This window comes from Primulina huaijiensis, chromosome 7 (assembly GCF_012295235.1).
Source record: "Primulina huaijiensis isolate GDHJ02 chromosome 7, ASM1229523v2, whole genome shotgun sequence".
Taxonomy (NCBI): Eukaryota; Viridiplantae; Streptophyta; class Magnoliopsida; order Lamiales; family Gesneriaceae; genus Primulina; species Primulina huaijiensis.
Window position 1 is genome coordinate 11,291,776 of NC_133312.1, and position 23,822 is coordinate 11,315,597.

Genomic DNA, 23,822 nt, shown 5'->3' on the forward strand with positions numbered 1-23,822 from the left:
TTTATTAGTTAATGAATATTGCAATACAAAGTAATGGATAAACAACAAATATAAACATTCGTAAAAATAAAGAAAACACACGAGTAGGATATTCTCCGATAAGTACAAAATTCGTGAGTATTATAACCAAAATAATTAAAAATAACTTTGTGAAAGCCATCTTCTTTTTTCTTCAAAAATTTGATGAAGAATAATTTTAGATAAGAAGAGAAAGTTGGAGTGATTGAATGTGTTTGTGAGATCATATTTATAGTGCAAAAACTAGCCGTTTTGTTACCGTTTATGACCGTTGGTGTACAAGAAAATAAATGTATGTATTTGTATAATTTTATGGTAATAATATGGTGAATATAATATTAGTCATGTTTAAACAATTATGTATATCATATCACATTATTATAATGAGGTGTAATAAGATATTTTGTTTAAAAATCTTATAGGCTTTTATACTTGTTGTATCCCTTACCGAGAGTGTGGGATGTCGTCTTAACATCCTCTCAAAATTTATAACAAGTTTTTTGAAAAATTTATTTTTATTATTTATAATAACGTTATATTATATATTAAATATATACACAATAAATAAATAAAAAATAAAATAAATATTATTACTTTTGTTACCTTTTTCTTCTGTTTTGGAGTTTGGAAAAATATGGAGGACTTTTAGAACTTCGTGCTGATAACGTGTTGTGAAAAAAAAAATTTACGGTAAAAAGTAAAAATCTCAAACTCTCAAAATTATCACACTACATACTTTATAATATTTTTCTCTCAACTCAATTGTGATTTTCTTCACAAATGAGAGATCTATTTATAGAAAATCTTTACAAATAATCTAAAAATAAATTATATCATTACCTTCATCATCACACACAAATTTCAATATTGAACACTTAATTTTACTTAATTTTCAACATTCAAATATTCAATATTAAAATTTTAAATTTCAACGGATAATAAATTATTGAATGGAAACATTTTCGTCGATTTATTTAGAACATGATAGCCAATTCAACATACCTAGTTATTGGTGGCACCAATCATCCAACGGTGCGTATCTGTCGATCCGTGTCGCCATACACTCGTTCTTCTCTCCCTCCACAATCAAAATCACGTAAAATTTGATATCATTTTAAGGAGTTTTTTCGTGTGTTATTTCTTCTATTTTACGCACGCGTAGTTGTTTTGAGTGATATATTTACTTATGTTTAGATGAATATTCAAGAGTTGTAAGAGAAAGTTTTGAGAAGGGACTTTGTGCGACTTTGTGGAGTTTGATTTCCTGAGTCAATGGCCGCAGCACCGGCGAGAGCTCGAGCAGATTATGATTACCTTATTAAGCTTCTTCTCATCGGTGACAGCGGTTAGTTTTATTAGTTCTTCAGTTTTACTTTTGGGATTTATTCATGTTTGATAAATTCACGTAGTTTATATAGAATGCCTTATTTGGTCCTATGAAGCTGCTTTTTTGTTGGGAAAAGGTTGTCTGTTTTCGGATCTGTAACTGGTTATTTTATGGGATCTTGATTCATGATATATTCATTATTACTGTGTTGAAAAATGTTGAAATGATGTGTTAAGTTCTTCTATGGCACAGAGGGTTTGAATTTTTAATTGATTTTGTTTCAAGACCTTTGTTAGTTAAGTCCTCCTTTACAGTGAAAGTAAGATTTTCTAACTTGTAATTGAGGTTGTCTCTTGTAGTCTTGTTGATGTAATTCCGATCTGCAAACTTGCGTTAATCAGTTAAAACTGCTTTGTGAGGATATGTCGTGCTTGAGCTTGAGAGCTGCAACAAGTGGTAATAAATGGAGTGTTATTTTATTTTTTATCAACCATATTGGTTTAAATATAATTCATGTGTTCCTAAGAATCAGTTGTATTTTTACGTTTTACGGGATCAAGAATGCTATGGTGACAATTTTATTTGTGCTTGCATGACAGCTTTCACCTTTGTATTATCGTTGCTATTGATCTGTCATCCTGTTGGTCAGCAACAGTTGGAAATAACAAATTTAGAATTCTCATGGTTGCTCTGAACATTAACTGGTTTGGTATGGGTTATGAACGATGAGATCATTTGGCTTTACTAAATTGGAACTTAGAACAGGACTGTCTGCTGAATACAGATCTGCATCATGTTTGGTAAATTTCATAATTTAGTGTAGGCAATGCTCATTGCCCAAGAGATTTATTAACATGTAAACAAGAATAAAGGAAATAAGTTCAAGAATCATTGATTGTGGAAGAATGGATATCTTATGTCCCTACTAGTGGTTAACCCTGTCATGCTTGAGTGCAACTACATCAGTATTCGCTTTTCAAAAAATTGAATCAAGTGCATAAAGTTACTCGCACAACTTCACACACTGATATTGAAAGGATATTTCAAATTTGCGGATTGTCAATTTTTATTTACTGTTTTGCTCTATCTAGCAGGTGTCGGTAAGAGTTGTCTTCTTTTACGGTTCTCTGATGGTTCTTTTACGACTAGTTTCATCACCACCATTGGGTGAGTTCTTCTTTGCTGAACATACTAAGAACCTATTGTTTGGGATTCTAATCTAGTGCTTATGATTCTTTCCATAGAATTGATTTTAAAATAAGAACTGTTGAACTTGATGGCAAGAAGATCAAGCTCCAAATTTGGGATACAGCTGGTCAGGAACGATTCCGTACAATCACTACAGGTAAGCTCATTTTTGGGCCATATTTCACTTGAAAACCCATACATTTTCTTTGTTTTTCAGGCAGTGGGATTAGAAGAAATTTGGTGACAGTAAAATAAAATCGTAGTATCTTCTATAAATTTGTCTGTGAGAATTTAAGTATCTTCATCTGTTATCTTCCATATTACTGCTTTCTTTGCATTTATCAGTAAAGGCTGTAGGCCTACCAACGATTTTTAACACTAACGCTGAGAAAAAACAATTTTCTCTTGTTTGCATTTAGACCTATGTGAGGGGTAAATCAGGACTAAGGCATTTAATTGACCGAGGAAATTCGGTATATCATGCTATCAAAATTCGAAAGATTATTTAAAAAATAACTAGTACGCAATGCGGTACTTGAAAAGAGTTGCAATCTTTTCAGCTTCTAAACAATTAGCAGTAATCATTCCATGAATATGTGTCTATGTGAAATTTCAGCCTTTTGTAAGTCTCATAATTATGTTATATGATGCAGACAATTATTCAAGTTGTTATTCACAATCCCATTATTTTCTCCAGCTTACTATCGTGGAGCTATGGGCATATTGTTGGTTTATGATGTTACAGATGAATCGTCGTTTAACAGTAAGGTTTCATTTTTACGTAATCCTTTTGAGATGAGTTTTCTATGTACTCTTCTCCCTCCCTCTGTAAAATTTAAGCATATCTTAGTACAAATGGTTTGTATTAAGACATATTGACCTTATTCTGTTGTGAATGTGAGTCTTTAGGTGATTTGGCTTAATCGAAATGACATGATCTAAAGTACAACCTCTGGCGTTGTGTCGACAAGAATGACCTCCCTCCTTGTTTCTTTTGTGTTACATGCCATATTTTAATGCCTCCTCCCTTCTCGCCTTGCAAAAACGGTAACTTTTCATGTTATCATAAATCTCTTGAAAGTACCGATCTAACTCTAAAACCTTTCTGAAAATTGTGTGTGGAATCAATCACAAGAGGAGTGTAAGGTCTCCCTAAAGATATATCACCACCTCATTGTGTTTTACTTTTTCTTCTTGTCTATTTGTCCATGTGGCACAAATGATGCACATATATAACAAATTGTGTTTTTACATTTTTGTTATAAGGTTATATAGTAGCTTGTTATTGAATAATTTTCTTTACATAATTATATTTTTAGAATAATATGTTTTATTATAAAGTTGATTGATAACTTTAATTAAAAGCAATTTAAACTATGAAGATATAAAATTATTTTACATGAACTTGTATAGTATTATTTACATTATATATTGATTTCTGTTGTATATCAATGACAGACAGTAGTTAATTTAAGTAGGATATTCTGTAAAATGGCTATTTTATGTACAAAAATGTACTCATCTATGAATTGATGTTTAATATATAGCAAGAACATTTAAGACTAGTCGCCGATTGTGAAAAAGAACATCTAAGAATAGTCTCTTTGGTGTGTCACAAAAAATACTACAATAAGGTTGTCTAATTTAGTATACAATATAGATAATATGGGTTTTTACATAAATTGATTTAACATTTTTTGACTCAATGAAAACTAGTTTCCAAATGATTATGTGGATTTTGTTGTTTGATTTGGTGGTTTCCTGGTTTCTTAACCCATTTTAAAAATAACGGTTCTGTGTTCAGACATTAGGAATTGGATAAGGAACATTGAACAACATGCTTCTGATAATGTCAACAAGATACTGGTAGGGAACAAAGCAGACATGGATGAAAGCAAAAGGGTAATTTTCCCTGTTCCCAATTTCAGTTTTTAATTATAATTCCTTGTATGTCGATTGTTGCGTGTTTTCTTAATTGCTCGCAAGCGCACGACGTCAAGTTATAGTAAAATGTATTTTTGAGTGCAAGTGTCGATCCCACGAGGAGTGTAAATAAAATATATATCAATGCTCGTAATTAAAATAGTCAAGACTTTATCTAGAAAATTCAATAACCAGATTGGTTTGTTTAAAACAATTCAATTGTGAATAAATAATCAATCGAATTACCGAATGGAGAAATATCAATGATAGAAAATATCTAGAGGAGTGATTTCACTATGTTTCTACGATAATTCTTACTGGTTGGATTTAACTTCATGAGTTCCGGTTATTTAATGGCTAAGAACATTTACGTATTTTATCCCCCCTTTCCCAAGTGACGAATAAATTGTATCAATCATACTTCGATTCAATTATTCCTAATAAAAATCTAAGTTTGATAGATAAATGCAAACAATGTTCTTACCTAAGCCTTGCTAAAGTTATACGCCTTCCGAACGATATAAATATTCAACGATGTGTCTCTAATGATCTATAATCCTAATCCCTCTCCCGAGTTGTAGAATTAATCAGACAACATGCAATTTATGGCCAGTAAATTGCAGTTAAATAAATATAGAGAACACAATTAAACAAAACGGAATTCAATTATCAAAATATCCACGTCAAATCATCGTATAGACAAAGCTACGTCAACCTCTAGGATGGAAATTTAGTTCATCACGAAATCCAAGTGAAAACAAGACATATTCCTAGTTCTAGGCATCGCTACACAATGAAAGAAAGAAACGAAGGAAAATATAACAAATCCGAAGTGTCGTCTCTGTCCCCAGATCCGTCGTTCTTCGTATTTGTGATTGTTCTTCGCACCCTGAATCTTCGTCTCGTGTATGCGCTCCGTTTCTCGTGTCTTTTCCTTCCCAAGATGATGTTTTTTCGTGTGATTTCTCTCCACGGCGGCTGACCCCTTTTTCTGACCTAAGAATCGCGATTTATAGTTTTCTGAACGCTCGGCAAGCGCGGTGGCACGAGAACTGGCGCGGTGACGCGCTTCATTCTGGTCGCTGGGTCGATACTGCGAGCGCGCGGATGCGCGTGAAGTAGCACGGCGGCGCGCGCCTCTCGGGTTTTCTGCTGCTTCCGTGCGCGCGGGTGCGCATGATGTCGCGTGGTCGCGCGCACGATTTTGTTTTCTTGGTCCACTTGGTTTCGTGTCCACTATTTTCTCCACTCCTGAAATGACAACAAAAACAAACCAAAAACGCATAATTCTGTTCGAAACACGCATAATTCAAAATGGATTGTAATATAAATTAAGTGCAAATCTTGCACTTATCAAACCCCCAAACTTGAACTTTTGCTAGTCCCGAGCAAAATAAAATAAAAGCTAATAAAGAAGGAAAATTAACTCAAACTACTACAGTCATGGATATGCGAAAAGTGATATTGGCCTCCGACTTATCTAATTTCATATAATTCACGATTTCTCAAGAGTCACGTGCGTGTGTAGCATGTCAATGTTCATTTACCCAATCGAATGTTCAAATAGAGTTGTAATACTCATTTGCCTTACAGAATCAAGAAATCGTCAAATCAGTTCAACTCACACTTCATTAAAATATAAATTCACATTCACAGATTACATAGGACTTTATCGGTGATTATTTGGGTCGAAAAATAGTCAATACAAGTGTGCCAAAGATGAAATCACACAATGAGATGCTTGCAAGCAAGTGATTAAAGTTCATACTCGTTAACCATATTTTTCAGGTATCCATAGGCTTGACTTGAACAACTTTTCTCCACTAGTATATTGGATAAATGTGACTAGGTTAATAGGTCTTGTACGCTTGTAACGTTAGGCCATGGTTCACGGCTACAATAAAGGTATGGAGATCAAAATTTGAGAGAAATATTTGAACTTTCTGAATTTCACTCACTTTCATTCTCTTTTCATTCGCCATCCACTTATTGTTTTCTTCTCATTCATATCCTTCATTTCCCAAATGTTTTCTTTTTCACCACTTTTGTTTCGTTCTTTTCATTGTTTTTCTTCATCTTTTCTTTGCCAACTCCTTTATACACATTTAATTTTTTTCTTTTTCTTTTCAAGGAGCATTTGAATCATTACAACGCCCATGAACTTATTTCTCTCAAAATTAGGTAGGACAATAAGTGTATAAGCTTCAGTAGGTAGTTGTTGTGGGATTTAGAATAGATACAAGTGGGGGCTAATTGTATGTCATTGACATACACCACTTGATTTTTTAGTAGACTAAAAATGAGACACTAGGGATATTTCATGTTCATTTGGTAGGCTCGAAGGCTCAAAACGGCTCCAAAGATCGCCTAAATCATTCCTATGTCATATATTATCCGTATTTCGCCTCGAAAAGTGTTCAAGCAAGTTCTAGAGTTCCGTCAATCCATTAGTCAACTTATATAAACCAATCACATGCATTTGTCAATCACATGATATATGAAATAGGTGCACGAAGAAAATTTAAGCATCTCAAATAACTCAAAGCTCAAAGGGCTACAATTGACAGTAAACAAAGAACACAAATCCAAGGATATTGTGAAAAATTGCCTAGTTCATTTCTATGTCTGCAAAAATGTCAATCAATGTCATGCAAGAATTACCAAGAATCAGATCTTCATCGTCTATTTAGCATCACAGGCATGCAACTTGTCTCTAAGCAACGATAGTATCAACAAACACGATAGTGCAGAATAATTGTGACTCCTAAGTTATCATGAACACACATATATATACATCAGGACCGCAAATCACTTTTCATCATCGGCCACACATTTTACTTATCCATGACTGTTCTTAACAAAACTAGAATACAAAAAGTAAATAAAAACTAAAAAAAAAAAAACAGAATTTAACTACTGAGCAATAAAAATAACAGAGAAATTCTAACAAGCAAGCAAGCAAGCAAATTCACCCCCCCAAACTTAAAGCATGCATTGTCCTCAATGTATAGAAATAAAGAACATGACAACACATACCTCGCTCCCGAGTGTCAGAACTTGGGGCTCGAGTCATCGTTCCCAGTATCTTCAGCATCATCGTCCATGGGCTGCGGCGGTGAAAGATCTGGTGGTGGGTACTGTGGTGGCCAGGTTGGATGTGGTGGAAAGGGAGCATCCTCGGGTCCAGTAGGGGGGAAACGCTGGGCGAGTATCGACGTGAAGTTCATCATATGGGACATGAAAGTCGGTGCTCGTCTTGCTGTTGGCGCTGTACTCGCATATCATGTTCCATGCGGAACATCCTATCTCACAAACTGGCTCGAGGAATCGATGGTGGTGGCGGCGGTTGGCGTTCTCTGGCCCTCTGATTGTAAGCCGCCCTAGCTTCTCGTCGTTCCAACTCGCTCCCAAAGCGTAAGCGGTGTGCTTCATATACCGTGATTGGGCCCTTGGCTTTTAAGACCTGTTCATCTGCGCCCCATTGCACACCGGCATGAAGTTATAGGGCAGTGATAGTATGTGCACAAGGGAGGCTGACGGTCATGAGTCCCGTACCAGCACGCATGATAAAACTGTGAATGAGCTTCCCAAGATCCACGGTTTTCCCAGTCATTATGGCGTAAATCAACGCCACTTTATCCTTTGTAATTTCTGTCTGACGCGAGGAGGGCATGATCCGTGAGAGAATAAAAGATGCCCAACTGCGTGGGTCACGGCGTATGTCAGATTTCTTCAGAGTGACTGGGGAGCCCTGATTCAAGCGCCACTCTGCACCCTCGATGCATAATGTCTTGATAATCGTATCATAATCCACAGTCCCAGTAATCAAATCAGTATACTCGTCATTTTCAAAACCCGGCAGATTATAGATTGCATTAATGGTTGCCGAATCGAAATAGACCAATTGTCCTCGCACCAAAACTCCGTAGTGCTCGTGTTTGATTCTCAGATTAGCATAAAATTCATGGACCACTGAAATAATTGCGTCTGGTGGTGACTGGGCTATATCTACCCATCCCCTTTGCACAACTTCCTCAATTACAGCACAGTTAAGGTATGTCATATCTATCCCTCTTTCTCTAATAATCGACCTAGACATGGTGCCCTCATAAATTCGAAATGCTTCTTCGTTCCAAAATTTATGAGCATCGTAGGAACGAGACGAGGAAGCCACATCCTTTGATCTCTTTCTAGGCGGCATGCACTCCTCCCTCAACAAACACTTACACCCACCACCACCAACACACAGCCGCCGCCGCCGCTTGCTACCGCCACGCGTCATCTCCGGTTAATCTTCTACACTCAAGGTTACCGTTTCTTTTACGCTGTTATTGTTTGGGGATAATTTTCAGAAATCAAGCAATGGTTGGTGGATTTTTGTCTATATTGTTGATTATAAGTGTGGATAGTGTTCATAATCATGCCGCCTAGAAAGAGATAAAAGGATGTGGCTTCCTCGTCTCGTTCCTACGATGCTCATAAATTTTGGAACGAGGAAGCATTTCGAATTTATGAGGGCACCATGTCTAGGTCGATTATTAGAGAAAGAGGGATAGATATGACATACCTTAACTCTGTGCTGTAATTGAGGAAGTTGTGCAAAGGGGATGGGTAGATATAGCCCAGTCACCACCAGACGCAATTATTTCAGTGGTCCGTGAATTTTATGCTAATCTGAGAATCAAACACGAGGACTACGGAGTTTTGGTGCGAGGGCAATTGGTCTATTTCGATTCGGCAACCATTAATGCAATCTATAATCTGCCGGGTTTTGAAAATGACGAGTATACTGATTTGATTACTGGGACTGTGGATTATGATACGATTATCAAGACATTATGCATCGAGGGTGCAGAGTGGCGCTTGAATTAGGGCTCCCCAGTCACTCTGAAGAAATCTGACTTACGCCGTGACCCACGCAGTTGGGCATCTTTTATTCTCTCACCGATCATGCCCTCCTCACATCAGACAGAAATTACAAAGGATAAAGTGGCGTTGATTTACGCCATAATGTCTGGAAAAACCGTGGATCTTGGGAAGCTCATTCACAGTTTTATCATGCGTGCTGGTACGGGACTCATGACCGTCAGCCTCCCTTGTGCACATACTATCACTGCCCTATGTCTTCATGCCGGTGTGCAATGGGGCGCAGATGAACAGGTCTTGAAAGCCAATGGCCCAATCACGGTATATGAAGCACACCGCTTACGCTTTGGAAGCGAGTTGGAACGACGAGAAGCTAGGGCGGCTTCCAATCAGAGAGCCAGAGAACGTCAACCGCCGCCACCACCATCGATCCCTCGAGCCAGTTTGCGAGATAGGATGTTCCGCATGGAACATGATATGCGAGTACAGCGCCAACAGCAAGACGAGCACCAACACAGAACTAATGCCTTCATGTCCTATATGATGAACTTCACGTCGATACTCGTCCAGCGTTTCTCCCCTACTGGACCCGAGGATGGAGCTTTCCACCACATCCAACCTGGCCACCACAGTACCCACCACCAGATCTTTCACCACCGCAGCCCATGGACGATGATGCTGAAGATACTGGGAACGATGACTCGAGCCCCGAGTTCTGACACTCGGGAGCGAGGTATGTGTTGTCATGTTCTTTATTTCTATACATTGAGGACAATGGATACTTTAAGTTTTGGGGGGGTGAATTTGCTTGCTTGTTAGAATTTCTCTGTTATTTTTATTGCTCAGACCTCAGTAGTTAAATTCTGTTTTTTTTTTAAATATATATAAACCACACCTGCAAAAATTAAACCAATTAAAATTACTACGCAAAATGAACAAAAAAATTAAAATCAACAAATAAAATATTAAGAAGAAATAAAATAAAAACGAATGCGAAAAATAATCGTGGGTTGCCTCCCACGCAGCGCTTGGTTGAACGTCGGCAGCCCGACTCAGGTATGCTTCAGGTAGATTCGGCCAATGAGATATTGTCCATGTTCCGCATTTCATCTCCAAAATAGTGTTTAACTCGCTGACCATTTACTTTAAACGTTCTACCGTCATTGCATTTGAGTTCGATTGCTCCATATGGTTGTACTGCCTCCACTGTAAACGGCCCTGACCACCTTGATTTTAACTTTCCTGGAAATAGTCTGAGACGAGAATTATAAAGTAGCACCTGTTGTCCCGGTTCAAACGTTCTTCTCACAATGATCTTGTCATGCCACTTCTTGGTCTGTTCTTTATAGATCTTGGCATTTTCATAGGCATCAGTTTGGAATTCATCCATATCACTCAACTGCAGTTTTCTAAAATCTCCCGAAGCTTGCAAGTCAAAATTTAATTTCTTCACAGCCCAAAATGCTCTATGCTCCCAACTCCAACGGCAAATGACATGCTTTACCAAAGACTAGTCTATAGGGAGACATCCCAATAGGTGTCTTGAACGCAGTCCGATAGGCCCACAATGCATCATCTAACCTAATGTACCAATCTTTCCGGTTTGTGTTGACAGTCTTCTCCAGTATTTGTTTAATCTCCCGGTTGGATATTTCAGCTTGTCCATTTGATTGAGGATGATATGCTAATGTCACCTTGTGCTTCACACTGTATTTAGCCAAAAGTGAGTTGAAAATTCTATCGCAAAAATGCGTACCTTCGTCACTTATGATGGCTCTCGGTGTTCCAAATCTGGTGAAGATGTTCTTATGCACGAATTTAACTACAACACGAGCGTCATTAGTGTTGGTGGCGATTGCTTCCACCCATTTCGAAACATAATCCACAGCTAGTAAACTATAAGAATTACCAAAAGAAGGGGGAAAGGGCCCCATGAAATCTATGCCCCAAACGTCAAAAAGTTCCACTTCCAAAACATTTGTCAGTGGTAATTCGTGACGCCTAGAGATGTTTCCTAACCTCTGGCATCTATCACATGATTTACTAAGGTATAACTATCTTTAAACAAACTAGGCCAATAAAAACCAAATTGCAATACCTTAGCTGCTGTTCGTGATGCTTCAAAATGTCCACCATATGGTGAAGAATGACATTTCTCCAAAATTTGTTGTGCTTCGATACCTTCCACGCATCTCCTAATGACTTGGTCAGCACACCTCTTATACACAAATGGATCATCCCAATAAAAGAACTTGATATCATGGAAGAACTTCTTCTTCTGATGATAGCTCAAATCTGGAAGGAGGGCGACGCAAGACAAAAAATTAGCAATATCAGCAAACTAGGGAAGTACAGAATTTACCTCAAAAAGTTGTTCATCCGGAAATGTTTCCTGTATAACTTCCTCTTCTTTCTTCTCCTCCAGCTCCAGTCTTGACAAGTGGTCAGCCACTTGATTTTCAGTTCCTTTCTTATCTTTGACTTCGAAGTCAAATTCTTGAAGTAGCAAAATCCACCTTATCAAACGTGGTTTTGCATCCTTCTTGGCAAATAGGTAGCGAATAGCTGCATGGACAGTAAAAACAATTACCTTTGTGCCGATCAAGTAGGGTCTGAATTTGTCGAAAGCGAACACCACTGCAAGCATCTCCTTCTCAGTTGTAGCGTAATTGTGTTGTGCAGCATCCATTGTGCGGCTTGCGTAGTAAATTGCCCTAAACATCTTTTCTCTTCTTTGGCCTAAGACAGCGCCTACTGCATAATAACTAGCATCACACATTAGCTCAAAGGGCTCCTTCCAGTCCGGCACCATCATAATCGGTGCAGTCACCAATGCCTTCTTGATCTTTTCGAACGCCTGCAAACAGTCATCATCAAATATAAAAACAAACTCTTTCTCAAGTAACTTACACAAGGGTTTAGTAATCTTAGAAAAATCTTTGATAAATCTACGATAAAACCCGGCATGTCCTAAGATACTTCTAATCCCTTTGATGCTCTTTGGTGGTGGAAGCTTTTCAATTGCAACCACTTTGGCTCTGTCTACCTCTAATCCCTTAGCAGATACTTTATGTCCAAGAACAATGCCCTCTTGGACCATAAAGTGACACTTTTCCCAGTTAAGAACTAAGTTCTTTTCCTGACATCTCTGCTAAACAAGGGATAAGTTATGTAAACAATGATCGAACGAAGAACCAAATACCGAAAAGTCATCCATGAAGACTTCCATTATTTCCTCCACCATATCTGCAAATATGGCCATCATGCACCTCTGGAAAGTGGCAGGTGCATTGCATAGCCCAAAAGGCATTTTCCTAAAAGCAAACGTGCCATAGGCCATAGGGACACGTGAAAGTAGTCTTCTCCTGATCTTCTGGCGCTATAGCAATTTGGTTATAACCTGAATAACCATCTAAAAAGCAATAATGACAATAACCAGCAAGTCTATCAAGCATTTGATCAATAAAAGGCAGTGGAAAATGATCTTTACATGTGACATTATTAAATTTTCTATAATCAATACATACTCGCCATCCAGTCACAGTACGAGTAGATATTAGTTCATCATGGTCATTTTTTACCACAGTCATTCCACCTTTTTTAGGCACAACTTGTACAGGAGACACCCAACTACTATCAGAAATGGCATAGATTAAACCAGCATTTAACAATTTTAGTACCTCATTTTTCACGACCTCCTTCATGGCTTGATTTAACCTCCTCTGATGATCCACATAACGAGTATATGACTCCTCCATTAAAATTTTATGCATGCATATAGTGGGGCTAATTCCCTTAATATCATAAATTGAATATCCTATAGCATTTTTATATTTTCTCAATACTCTCAATAGTTTATCTTTTTCGGCACATGTAAGAGAGGAGGAGATGATTACCGGATATGTCGACTTCTCACCCTAGAATGCATAGCAAAGGTAACTTGGCAGATCCTTCAAGTCAGGGGAAGATGGTTTTTCCTCAATTTTTTCATTTACATTCAACTCTTCATGTGGTGCATCTTTCCTCCTTTCTTTCTGTAGTGACTCAAGAGCCACCAGTTGCTCTTTCACATCCCAATTATCTTCATCAACAGTTCCTGCAGCACTTATCAAACAGCTCTCCAAAGGATCCCTAGTTCCTGCACATTCAACAGACATACATGAGTCTATAACATCAATGCTTTTACAAGTGCTTACCTCATTTGATTCCTTCATGGCATGATAGATATTAAAAATGACTGCTTCTCCACCAACTCTCAAGGTGAGTTCACCCTTATATACATCTATCAATGCCCTTCCAGTCGCCAAGAATGGTCTCCCAAATATTAATGGAGCATCATGATCCTCTTCCATATCTGAAATCACAAAGTCAGCAGGAAAAATAAATTTATCCGCTTTTACCAGTACATCCTCGACGATCCCACGTGGATACGTGAGACTTCTGTCTGCAAGTTGTAAGGTGATAGTGGTTGGTTTGACTTTTCCAAGCTCCAATTCCCTGTAAATAGAAAATGCATCAAATTAATACCTGCTCCCAAATCACATAAAGCTTTACTACAATTAGAACCACCAATAAAACAAGGAATAGTAAAACTCCCTGGATCTTTTAATTTCTGTGGTAGCTTCTTTTGCAGTATGGCGCTACATTCTTCCGTCAGTTTCACAGTCTCAAACTCCTGCATCCTCCTCTTCTTAGACATCACATCTTTAATAAATTTTGCATAATTCGGCATTTGCTCCAAAGCATCAGCAAATGGTATGTTGATGTGTATCTTCTTAAAAATCTCTAAGAATTTTGCAAACTGATCATCCAAATTCTTCTTTTTGAATCTCTGAGGGTATGGGAGGGTCGGCTTAAATACTGGAAGTTGTTCAACTTCAATTTCAGCTTTGGATCCCTCAGTCTCTCCTTCTTCAACTGCCTTCTCCTTGTCCATTTTTTTCTTGGAACTTTGCACCTCTACCTCTTTTCCACTCCTCAAAGTGACTGCCTTGCACTGCTCTTGTGGATTAACTTCTGTGTTGCTAGGAAATTGACCCCTGTTCTGATCTTTCAATGCGTTGGCCAACTGTCCACTCTGAGTCTCTAAAGATTTCATTGTGGCGCCCATATTTCCCATATGAGTCTCCATATTGTCAAGACGAGACTCAGTCCTTGCCATCCTCTTCCCAGATTCAGCAACAAACGTTCCAACCAAATCCTCAAATGAAGGCTTCCCTTCCCCCTTTGATGTATTGAATCCCGGTGGAGTATTCAACACATTTTTATTATTTGCATATGAAAAATTTTCGTGATTTCGTAATCCAGGATGATACGTATTAGGGGAGGGTTACCTCGATATCCTCCGAATCCACCAAAGTTGCTGTTGTTGACATACTGAGCTTCTTCAAGAAGAGATGGTTCTTCCGCAATAATCGATGGACCCTCAGTTTTTGATGTGCTCACCTTATTCATAGCTGCTATCTGTGTAGTCAATGTTGATACTTGTGCAGTGAGTGATGTGATAGGATCCACAGCATAAACTCCAGCTGTCCTCTTTACTCCTAACCTCTCGGATGGCCACTGGTAGCTGTTTATATTCATCTGCTCAAGCAAGTCATAAGCTTGCTCAGGAGATTTGGCAAAGATCGTACCACCAGCCACTGCATCCACTGTTCCTCTTGTTTGCCCATTCAGACCGTTGTAGAATAATTCGATTTGCACCCAGTTTTCGAAGCCATGGTTCGGGCACTTCCTCAACAGCTCCTTGTATCTTTCGAATGCCTCATAAAATTGCTCAAAATCAGTTTGCCTGAAAGTGCTAATCTCAATCTTCAACTGTGCAGACTTTGCAGGGGGAAAGTATTTTGCCAGAAATTTCGTCGCCAGCTCCTGCCAAGTAATGATACTTCCTAAGGGAAGCGATTGAAGCCATCCTCGTGCTTGATCCCTGAGAGAAAACGGAAACAAACGCAGTCTAATAATATCATCAGAAACATTATTAATCTGTACCGTATCTGTTATCTCCAAGAAGGTTCTCAGGTGAACGTGAGGATCTGAAGTGGCAGTTCCAGCGAACTGGTTTTGCTGAACCATATTGATTAGAGCAGGCTTCAATTCGAAATTGTTGGCGTTAATGGTCCCTCTTGCAATACCAGAGTAATGATCGTTGATCACTGGTCAGAAGTGATCTCTGATAGGAATAGCCTCTGGCGGGATGTGTCTGTTATTTTCTCTGTTCTCAGCCATTGCTTGGATCTCCTCTTCTTGCTTTTCTTAATTTTCTCCCAGTTCTTTCGATCTCCGGATAAAAAATAAGCAAGTCAGGGCTTTGCGATCGTAGCATGCACCGTCAAGCAGAAAAAAATGACAACTCAATAATTATAACAAAATAAAAAGATCTAAATTAAAATCTAGACTAATTGGTAACAATACTGATATAAATTTAAATTTTGACAGTCCCCGGCAACGGCGCCAAAAACTTGTTGCGTGTTTTCTTAATTGCTCGCAAGCGCACGACGTCAAGTTATAGTAAAATGTATTTTTGAGTGCAAGTGTCGATCCCACGAGGAGTGTAAATAAAATATATATCAATGCTCGTAATTAAAATAGTCAAGACTTTATCTAGAAAATTCAATAACAGATTGGTTTGTTTAAAACAGTTCAATTGTGAATAAATAATCAATCGAATTACCGAATGGAGAAATATCAATGATAGAAAATATCTAGAGGAGTGATTTCACTATGTTTCTACGATAATTCTTCGTGGTTGGATTTAACTTCATGAGTTCCGGTTATTTAATGGCTAAGAACACTTACGTATTTTATCCCCCCTTTCCCAAGTGACGAATAAATTGTATCAATCATACTTCGATTCAATTATTCCTAATAAAAATCTAAGTTTGATAGATAAATGCAAACAATGTTCTTACCTAAGCCTTGCTAAAGTTATACGCCTTCCGAACGATATAAATATTCAACGATGTGTCTCTAATGATCTATAATCCTAATCCCTCTCCCGAGTTGTAGAATTAATCAGACAACACGCAATTTATGGCCAGTAAATTGCAGTTAAATAAATGTAGAGAACACAATTAAACAAAACGGAATTCAATTATCAAAATATCCACGTCAAATCATCGTATAGACAAAGCTACGTCAACCTCTAGGATGGAAATTTAGTTCATCACGAAATCCAAGCGAAAACAAAACATATTCCTAGTTCTAGACATCGCTACACAATGAAAGAAAGAAACGAAGGAAAAGATAACAAAGCCGAAGTGTCGTCTCTGTCCCCAGATCCGTCGTTCTTCGTATTTGTGATTGTTTTTCGCACTCTGAATCTTCGTCTCGTGTATGCCCTCCGTTTCTCGTGTCTTTTCCTTCCCAAGATGGTGTTTTTTCGTGTGATTTCTCTCCACGGCGGCTGACCCCTTTTTCTGACCTAAGAATCGCGATTTATAATTTTCTGGACGCTCGGCAAGCGCGGTGGCGCGAGAACTGGCGCGGTGGCGCGCTTCATTCTGGTCGCTGGGTCGATACTGCCAGCGCGCGGATGCGCGTGAAGTAGCGCGGTGGCGCGCGCCTCTCGGGTTTTCTGCTGCTTCCGTCCGCGCGGGTGCGCATGATGTCGCACGGTCGCGCGCACGGTTCTGTTTTCTTGGTCCACTTGGTTTCGTGTCCACTATTTTCTCCACTCCTGAAATGACAACAAAAACAAACCAAAAACGCATAATTCTATTCGAAACACGCATAATTCAAAATGGATTCTAATATAATAAATTAAGTGCAAATCTTGCACTTATCATCGATACTACTGTATTACACTATAGTAACATAAAAAACCATTTTAATGATCCATTTATCTGTTATAAAACACAATCCTCCTCCCTAAGAATTAGAAAGCGTATTAAAATCACCAGTACAACGAGCTTTAAAGTTTTAAGATATTTTTGGATATTTCATTGAAGCAATAAGAGAAGTTAAGATTTCCTTGTAAAGGTTAAAAACCATGTTAAAAGAGTGACACAAGTTTCTTATGCACTGAACGAATTGGTCAGCCTGGATTCTGTACTTTAGTAAACTGATTATTCTACGGTTGAATATCTTTTAGGCTGTACCTACGTCCAAGGGCCAAGCACTCGCTGATGAATATGGGATCAAATTCTTTGAAACTGTAAGCATCCTTGTGTCCTCCATAGATACTTTAAAAATGCAGTAATGTGTATTTAAATGAAATTTGTATTGCATTGCTCCAGAGTGCGAAAACAAATCTCAATGTGGAACAAGTGTTCTTTTCAATAGCTAGAGATATAAAACAAAGGCTTTCAGACAACGACTCCAGAACTGAGGTGAATTTATTGACTCAACTTGGTTTAAAATAATTCTTGAAAGCAAGAGTTAAGAAACGGAACAAGAATTTAGCACGAGGGTGATTTTTATGTATTTTTGGAGCAAAATTTACTTTTTTTAAGGAAAAAAATACTCAAATTTCATGTTATTACTTTTTTTTTTTTGTATTCTGATTACATGCAGCAGCCTACAGCGATCAAGATTAATTCGGGAGACCCTTCTGCTGGAGCTGGTCAACTAGGCCAGAGATCGGCTTGCTGTGGTTCTTGAAACGATTTAAAAAAAAAAAAAGCAGAAGCTATTTGTATTGGGAAAAAAGTGCAATTCTCTCCTCTGAAACGTGGCCTCGTCAATGAATGGGTTCTTGTCGTTTGAGAATTCGGAATTCAGTTTTAGCTTCTGGTTTCGTTTAAATATAATGCTCATTCGTGCTGAGATTCAGTCCGTCTGATAGTGAACGTATTGTAAAATTAGAAGGTGTTTTTAAATGTGGGGTTGTGGTCTAGTGTTCTCTTACTTTTAGTGTGTTCTAGTACAAATCTGTACCGCCACTAGCCTATGTTTTACTGGACTTGGATTCCGATTAAGGAAAGAGACGAATGTTTAACTATTGTTTCTTAGTGGCAAGAGTTGTTTGTTCGTGTGGCTAGTTTCTTGGTTTTTACTAAAACTCATTCCTAAAATAGTTTCAACATTTTGATGATATCATCATCAATGTGTATAAAACAAAATTAACGTGCTGTTGATTTCTTGAAATTTGGTTAATGGAGATAAGATAGGATATAATTTATTTAAATAAAGAAAAAGATATGGTAAGTGTAAAGAAGCACAGGATGGAAAATGATTTATAATCCTTTTCTTTATTTAAATAAAGCATAAGGTGGAAGATGATTTATAATCGACCATTTTTAAATATTTGATTGAGCAAATTATTCTTGTTGCCCGTGAGAACGGTCAAAAGGTATGTAAAATCAGTATCTTACAAAACTCCACCAATCCCTTGAAAATGAAATATAAATAGGACAAATGCACTTGCGATTTGAAAAAATAGTGTTTTAAAATACTGTTTAATTTTATATAAAGGCTCGTACTCGTTCTGCTTTTTTACAAAGTTTGCTAATACAATTTTCTCATGTGTAATATCCTATAATGACAAATTTAGGAAAAATTCGATGGAAATTATATTTGAAAAAAATTTCAGATGAAACTTCACAAATTTGAAGCTATGACAGATATGGATGCAAATGACAGAACAAATCTAGATCTCTTTTTGATTGAATAATATCACCAGAAAATATCCAGAAAGATCATTAATAATCTGCACATTTGCACTTCATATCCTCACACAGCATACGCTAACAAGAACATACACATTCTTCCCCTTCGTGCATCAAAACAAAAGTTAGAACATGAACTATTTCAAAGGTAATAACAAAACAAGACACTAATATGCTTAGCTGATTGTTAATGCATTGTATTCGTAGCTGTCTGGAAAAAATCCCTTACAATGGAGTAAGACAAATTTTGCATGAACCAGTTCCCTACTTCCCTTAAAGATAATCACATTTTGACTTCGAGCCATGGAATGAAACTCACTGGGATGAGTGAAGTGAAAAAAAACCACATCTTCATGGAAATTCAAATATTCAAACTCGGGATTATAAATAAACGCAAGCTTGGCAGTTCATACAAAATAAATTATATAATTTCCCCAACTTACCAAGTTTAGTATTAGCCTCTGTACACAAGGAACACATATTTCATCCCATCTTAAATCTAAATCTACTTACCACGTCAAAAACATGGTCATAGATTTCGCTCTTCCTTCCCATAAATACGCTGAAGCTCGCGTGTTGCAGCTTGGTACGATTCTAGTGCCAGAATACAAGAAATAAGCAACAAGGAAGGTGAATTGGGAAAGTGGGGGAAATGTTTTATAATATGACAGTTTCAATCCCTTTCCAGATGCGGAAGGCTTTCTGATTAATAGGAGAGCCAGTCACTGTCTGAACAGCATCGAACAGCATACTTTCTGGTGCGCTTCTCAACTCCTGAACTATCTGATAGATCGTCTACCCATTTTCAAAGTATATATGGTTGTTTGGGTGCTTGGTTTTGCAATTTGCATGACACTCAAATTCGTATGCATTAAGTGCCTTCATTGGAAGAGGAAATATTGTAACAAGTTATAGAGTCTATTTGGAAGGACAAACACATAGATGGCTTGCTTACCTTGGAGAAGTTACAAGATTTGCAGCCGCAAAGATAGCCCGAGCCTTTGATAATTCCATGAAGCTCCTTTTTACATAGGAGAGTACTTCCCATAAATCATCAAAAAATATAATAAAATTTATGATAGAAAGAAGATCAAACTTAAGAAATACTCACCTCCCGAGAGACAGAAATGTACCGCACAGGCACACCATCAAGCATACCAGTCGCTGTTAAACTTCGTACATTAGATGGAAAGCTGTTTAGGGCTTCTTTCCTGGCAGGTATTGCATCCATCTTGCTCTTAGATGTAAAGTCAAGTCGAGAATTAGGCAGCTGGGAAATGGTCGAGGTAGGATTAACATTTGGAAAATTCACTTCCTTTCTGTTGTGTGTTTCCGATGTTAGAACTGAGGATTGTTCACATAACAAGCTATAACTACAAGTTGGCCTTGTCAGGGCTTCAATAACAGATTCATCTTGAAAACCTCCAAAAGATATGGTATTAGTGTCCCCTTTACTGTAGGCGTGATTCATGGATATGTTATTATCAACATCTTTTCCAAAAATCGAACCCATCGATCTAATATTTGCATCCCTAATGTCAAAGGAATGGCTCACTAATGTGACATTTCCATCTTCTTTACCATACGGATGCAACATGGATATGAAGGTGTTTTCATTTTGACGATTGTATGTCTGACCTGTGGACATCCCTCTATCATGTTCCAAAGATCCATGCAGTCCATTAACAGGGTCTTTAACCTGATTCACTTTGACTTTTCTAATTCCTCCATAACTTTCTCCTGCTTCTTGGTCTTCCATTGCATAAGAAATTGATAATCCATCAGATGAATCATTCTCAAACTGTTCACTATTAATTTTATTCCTAATATTTATAGCATCCGTGTCAATATTAGATATGCTTCTCTTAGCCAAGTCAACATGACAAGATATCTCAGACCCAAACTGCCGATCCATGAATTGGTTTGGCACTGATTGAAACTCAGTAGAATTTTCCCAAGGAAATGAATTTGAAATGGTGATTCCTGATTCTGGCTTACTATCTGGAGCTTCCATGGCCTGCTTTTTGCCGGGAAAAAATGCTGGCTCAGAATCAAAGAAACATCAAAGAGAGCGCTTGGGTTCCATTCTAGACGAGCTATCCAACATCGCATCTCCATCATTCACATGCCCGCCGCCCTTGGAAGTCCATAAACCTTTCTCCTGGAAAGACTGAAAACATATTAATAATATCCCCAGATCATCAAATCCACTCAATAAAACCATACAAGAAAGCAAGAATACAAACTTGAAGCAAAAGGAAGATAACCTACGGGCATATTACCAATTTACCAATGCTAGCAAAAGTACAAAAGCCGTGTTCATAGTATCTCACATTTGTTACTAATATCATAAAAAAAATCTTCAAATTTTTATACCATGAAGTCTATTGTAATTTCATAACTAAAGATGAGTCATGTTTTTTGTACTAATCTTTTACATTTACCAAACTACAAAAGTGATATTGCAAATGCCAAAAAAAATTAAGTAAATCAGATTCATGGTCGTTTCTCCTTCTGGCCATTAGTAGAATCAAAGAATTGCATCAACTCTACATTATCTAAAGCCCGGTCAGTCCTAAAGGTGCCACAGATCAAGAATCATATGACATCACAGAGTGCAAATCTGTCCCATTATCAGAAAATCTAGTTCCTGCACTAAGACACTCCGCAATTAAGTAATATAGTTGCATCCCACCTTCTCAAACAAACGAAGGGCTTTTTATTAAAGAAATATTAACCACGAACCACACACACTCCACATAAAATAGCACTAAAATTCAAATAAAAAGCTAAACAAAAAACGTACCATTTGGTGGCTTCCTCTTGGCTAAGCCCTATGCCCCTACAATTGGAGAAGATAGTCAATAAAAAAAATAATTAGAATTCATCTTTATACAATTACTTCCAATCCACAACCGGAGATTATGTAAACGAAACTCAACAACCGAAACGTGATTCCTCAGATTCCAGTCGGTACAAGACGATTGCCGCACCGGTGAAGCTACTCAAAATCTTTGTAAATGCTCCAATGAGCTCTTAGGCAATAATTAAATTAATTTCTCTTTTTGTCAGTAATTTGTTACCTTGTGTTTGATTCAATAAAAAAAATAGATTTTAAATTAGATTTGGAATTGAAATCCAAGGATTTATAATTTAATTTTGTTGTTTGATAATTTAGGAATTGAAATCCAAGGATTTATAATATAATTTTTTTGTTTGACAATAAATTAAAATCTAATTTAGAATTTGATTTATAATTAAAAATTATATTATTTAATATAAAAAAAACTTTATATTTATTATTTTAAAATGTTTTTTTATTAATATTATTTTTATGATACTCATACATCGTTTATTAAGAACAAAAAATTATTTTTGAACACGAAAATATTTTTTATTAAATAGTTTTCTTAACAAATAAAATACATACAGTTTTGTCAAAGCAAAAATTTATAACTAAGTTTTGATTAGCACAATTTAAACTGAACTAATTCAGGCTTATATTAATGAAGATTTTTAAACTGGACCAACTGATAAATTTGTTCAACTATTTCAATTTGATAGAATTTATTCATCAGCATGATTTGAAACAAGATGTTCGAGAAAATGAGTCTGTCAACATTCTCTGTTATCTATGAGTTTATAACAAAGCTGTCAACATTTGTTGGTTACTCCTTCAGCTAGTGTACAAAGATTTTGAAAAAACTGACATTATATCTGAAAAATCAACAAGGACACGTGACTATATCCACATAAATGCCGGCCACCTAGAATATCTGTCGGTAGCAGATATATTTATTATTGTTGGGGACCAACACTTCTAAATAAGGAATGTATCAAGACTGAAGAGCTCTCGAAAAAATTAATATTGCTTTGTCAATCTTCATTGAGCATTCAAATTGCACATCATCTCTCAAAACATTAGTCCTTAAGTTGTTCTTGCACACATTCAGTTTCCCATCAGATCGATTAAGGATCTATATTGTGCACTTTGTATTTCATTTATATTTTACACACGAGTGTTGTTGCATTATGAGAATCAATTTTAACTGTCAGAAGCATGTTTATGAACAAATCAAGTTGAAGAAAGAGTGCTAGGAGTTTCAGCTCATTAGGATTGTCGAACCGAGCTGAAGTGGATTTGTACAAGTTGTTGTTCTAATAATATCTTCTAGTAGAATACTTTTGAAAATAGAAGAAAATGAGACGTAGAAGCTTAGTTTTTGAACTTCCATAAACAACTTCTTGCCTCTTTATTTACTACTATTTATTTGAGTTGCTAAGTATATTATTTGTGATGATAAGTGAACTAAAGTAAATCAACTAGTTGCCTCTTATATCATGCTCACTAAGTGATACTCACGGGAAAGGAATGAAGCATGTGAAAGAAGTTTTGAAACCCTGAAGACAAAACTTGCATCCACACCAGTACACTAATTCTTCTCGAGGATGGTAAGAATTTCACTATATACAGTGACGCGTCAAAGGGAGGATTAGGGTGTGTACTTATGCAAGAGGGTTAGGTAATTGCTTATGCCTCACGGCAACTAAAACCATATGAGCAGAATTATCCCACTCATGACTTGGAGTTAGCCGCAGTGGTATTTGAGCTTAAAATCTTGAGGCACTACCTCTATGGAGTGAAATGCGAAGTTTTTACTGATCACCAGAGCCTCAAGTACATTTTCACCCAAAAAAATTAAACATGAGGCAAAGAAGGTGGATGGAACTTCTAAAAGATTATGATTTGGTAATCAATTATCATCCGAGTAAGGCGAATAAGATGGCAGATGCATTGAGCCGAAGAAATTTTGGAAAAGTAAGCTTATATTCACTATCAGCGCAATCAGGACTTCGGGAAACCATCAAATTGAAGCAGAGTCAAGACACCT

General features: G+C 37.1%; 2 protein-coding genes across 6 annotated transcripts; one reads left to right on the forward strand and one right to left on the reverse strand.

Annotated features, from left to right (window-relative positions):
• Window positions 1-1,041: 1,041 nt before the first annotated feature.
• Window positions 1,042-18,302, forward strand: LOC140981148 (ras-related protein RABE1c-like). 2 transcript variants are annotated; one of them, XM_073447438.1, is made up of 9 exons: window positions 1,042-1,114; window positions 1,213-1,363; window positions 2,440-2,512; window positions 2,590-2,690; window positions 3,231-3,296; window positions 4,338-4,435; window positions 17,415-17,477; window positions 17,560-17,652; window positions 17,837-18,302. In XM_073447438.1, the coding sequence occupies exons 2-9, from the start codon at window positions 1,291-1,293 to the stop codon at window positions 17,921-17,923; spliced, it is 654 nt and encodes a 217-aa protein (XP_073303539.1). In that variant the 5' UTR covers window positions 1,042-1,114; window positions 1,213-1,290; the 3' UTR covers window positions 17,924-18,302. The 2 variants fall into 2 exon arrangements, with proteins under 2 accessions (XP_073303539.1, XP_073303540.1); XM_073447439.1 differs by lacking the exon at window positions 1,042-1,114 and having other exon boundaries at window positions 1,167-1,363; window positions 17,840-18,302.
• Window positions 18,303-18,852: 550 nt separating this feature from the next.
• Window positions 18,853-22,016, reverse strand: LOC140980329 (uncharacterized). Of its 4 annotated transcripts, none has more exons than XM_073446089.1 (5): window positions 21,876-22,003; window positions 21,737-21,772; window positions 20,042-21,091; window positions 19,886-19,951; window positions 18,853-19,809 (listed from the first exon to the last, which is right to left on the reverse strand). In XM_073446089.1, exons 3-5 carry the CDS (start codon window positions 20,942-20,944, stop codon window positions 19,726-19,728), a joined length of 1,053 nt encoding a protein of 350 aa, XP_073302190.1. In that variant the 5' UTR covers window positions 20,945-21,091; window positions 21,737-21,772; window positions 21,876-22,003; the 3' UTR covers window positions 18,853-19,725. The 4 variants fall into 4 exon arrangements, with proteins under 4 accessions (XP_073302190.1, XP_073302191.1, XP_073302192.1 ...); XM_073446090.1 differs by having other exon boundaries at window positions 20,042-21,100; XM_073446091.1 differs by having other exon boundaries at window positions 21,873-22,002.
• Window positions 22,017-23,822: the final 1,806 nt, after the last annotated feature.

Bases quoted from the DNA above. Each gene is read 5' to 3' on its own strand.
- LOC140981148 (XM_073447438.1), top strand. From the start codon at position 1,291: ATGGCCGCAGCACCGGCGAGAGCTCGAGCAGATTATGATTACCTTATT. The intron at 1,364-2,439 runs GTTAGTTTTATT...TCTATCTAGCAG, and splicing joins TCTTCTCATCGGTGACAGCG to GTGTCGGTAAGAGTTGTCTT. The intron at 3,297-4,337 runs GTAAGGTTTCAT...TTCTGTGTTCAG, and splicing joins AGATGAATCGTCGTTTAACA to ACATTAGGAATTGGATAAGG.
- LOC140980329 (XM_073446088.1), bottom strand. From the start codon at position 20,944: ATGGAAGCTCCAGATAGTAAGCCAGAATCAGGAATCACCATTTCAAAT. The intron at 19,952-20,041 runs GTGAGTATTTCT...CTATGTAAAAAG, and splicing joins ACATTTCTGTCTCTCGGGAG to GAGCTTCATGGAATTATCAA. The intron at 19,810-19,885 runs GTAAGCAAGCCA...CTTCCAATGAAG, and splicing joins AATCTTGTAACTTCTCCAAG to GCACTTAATGCATACGAATT.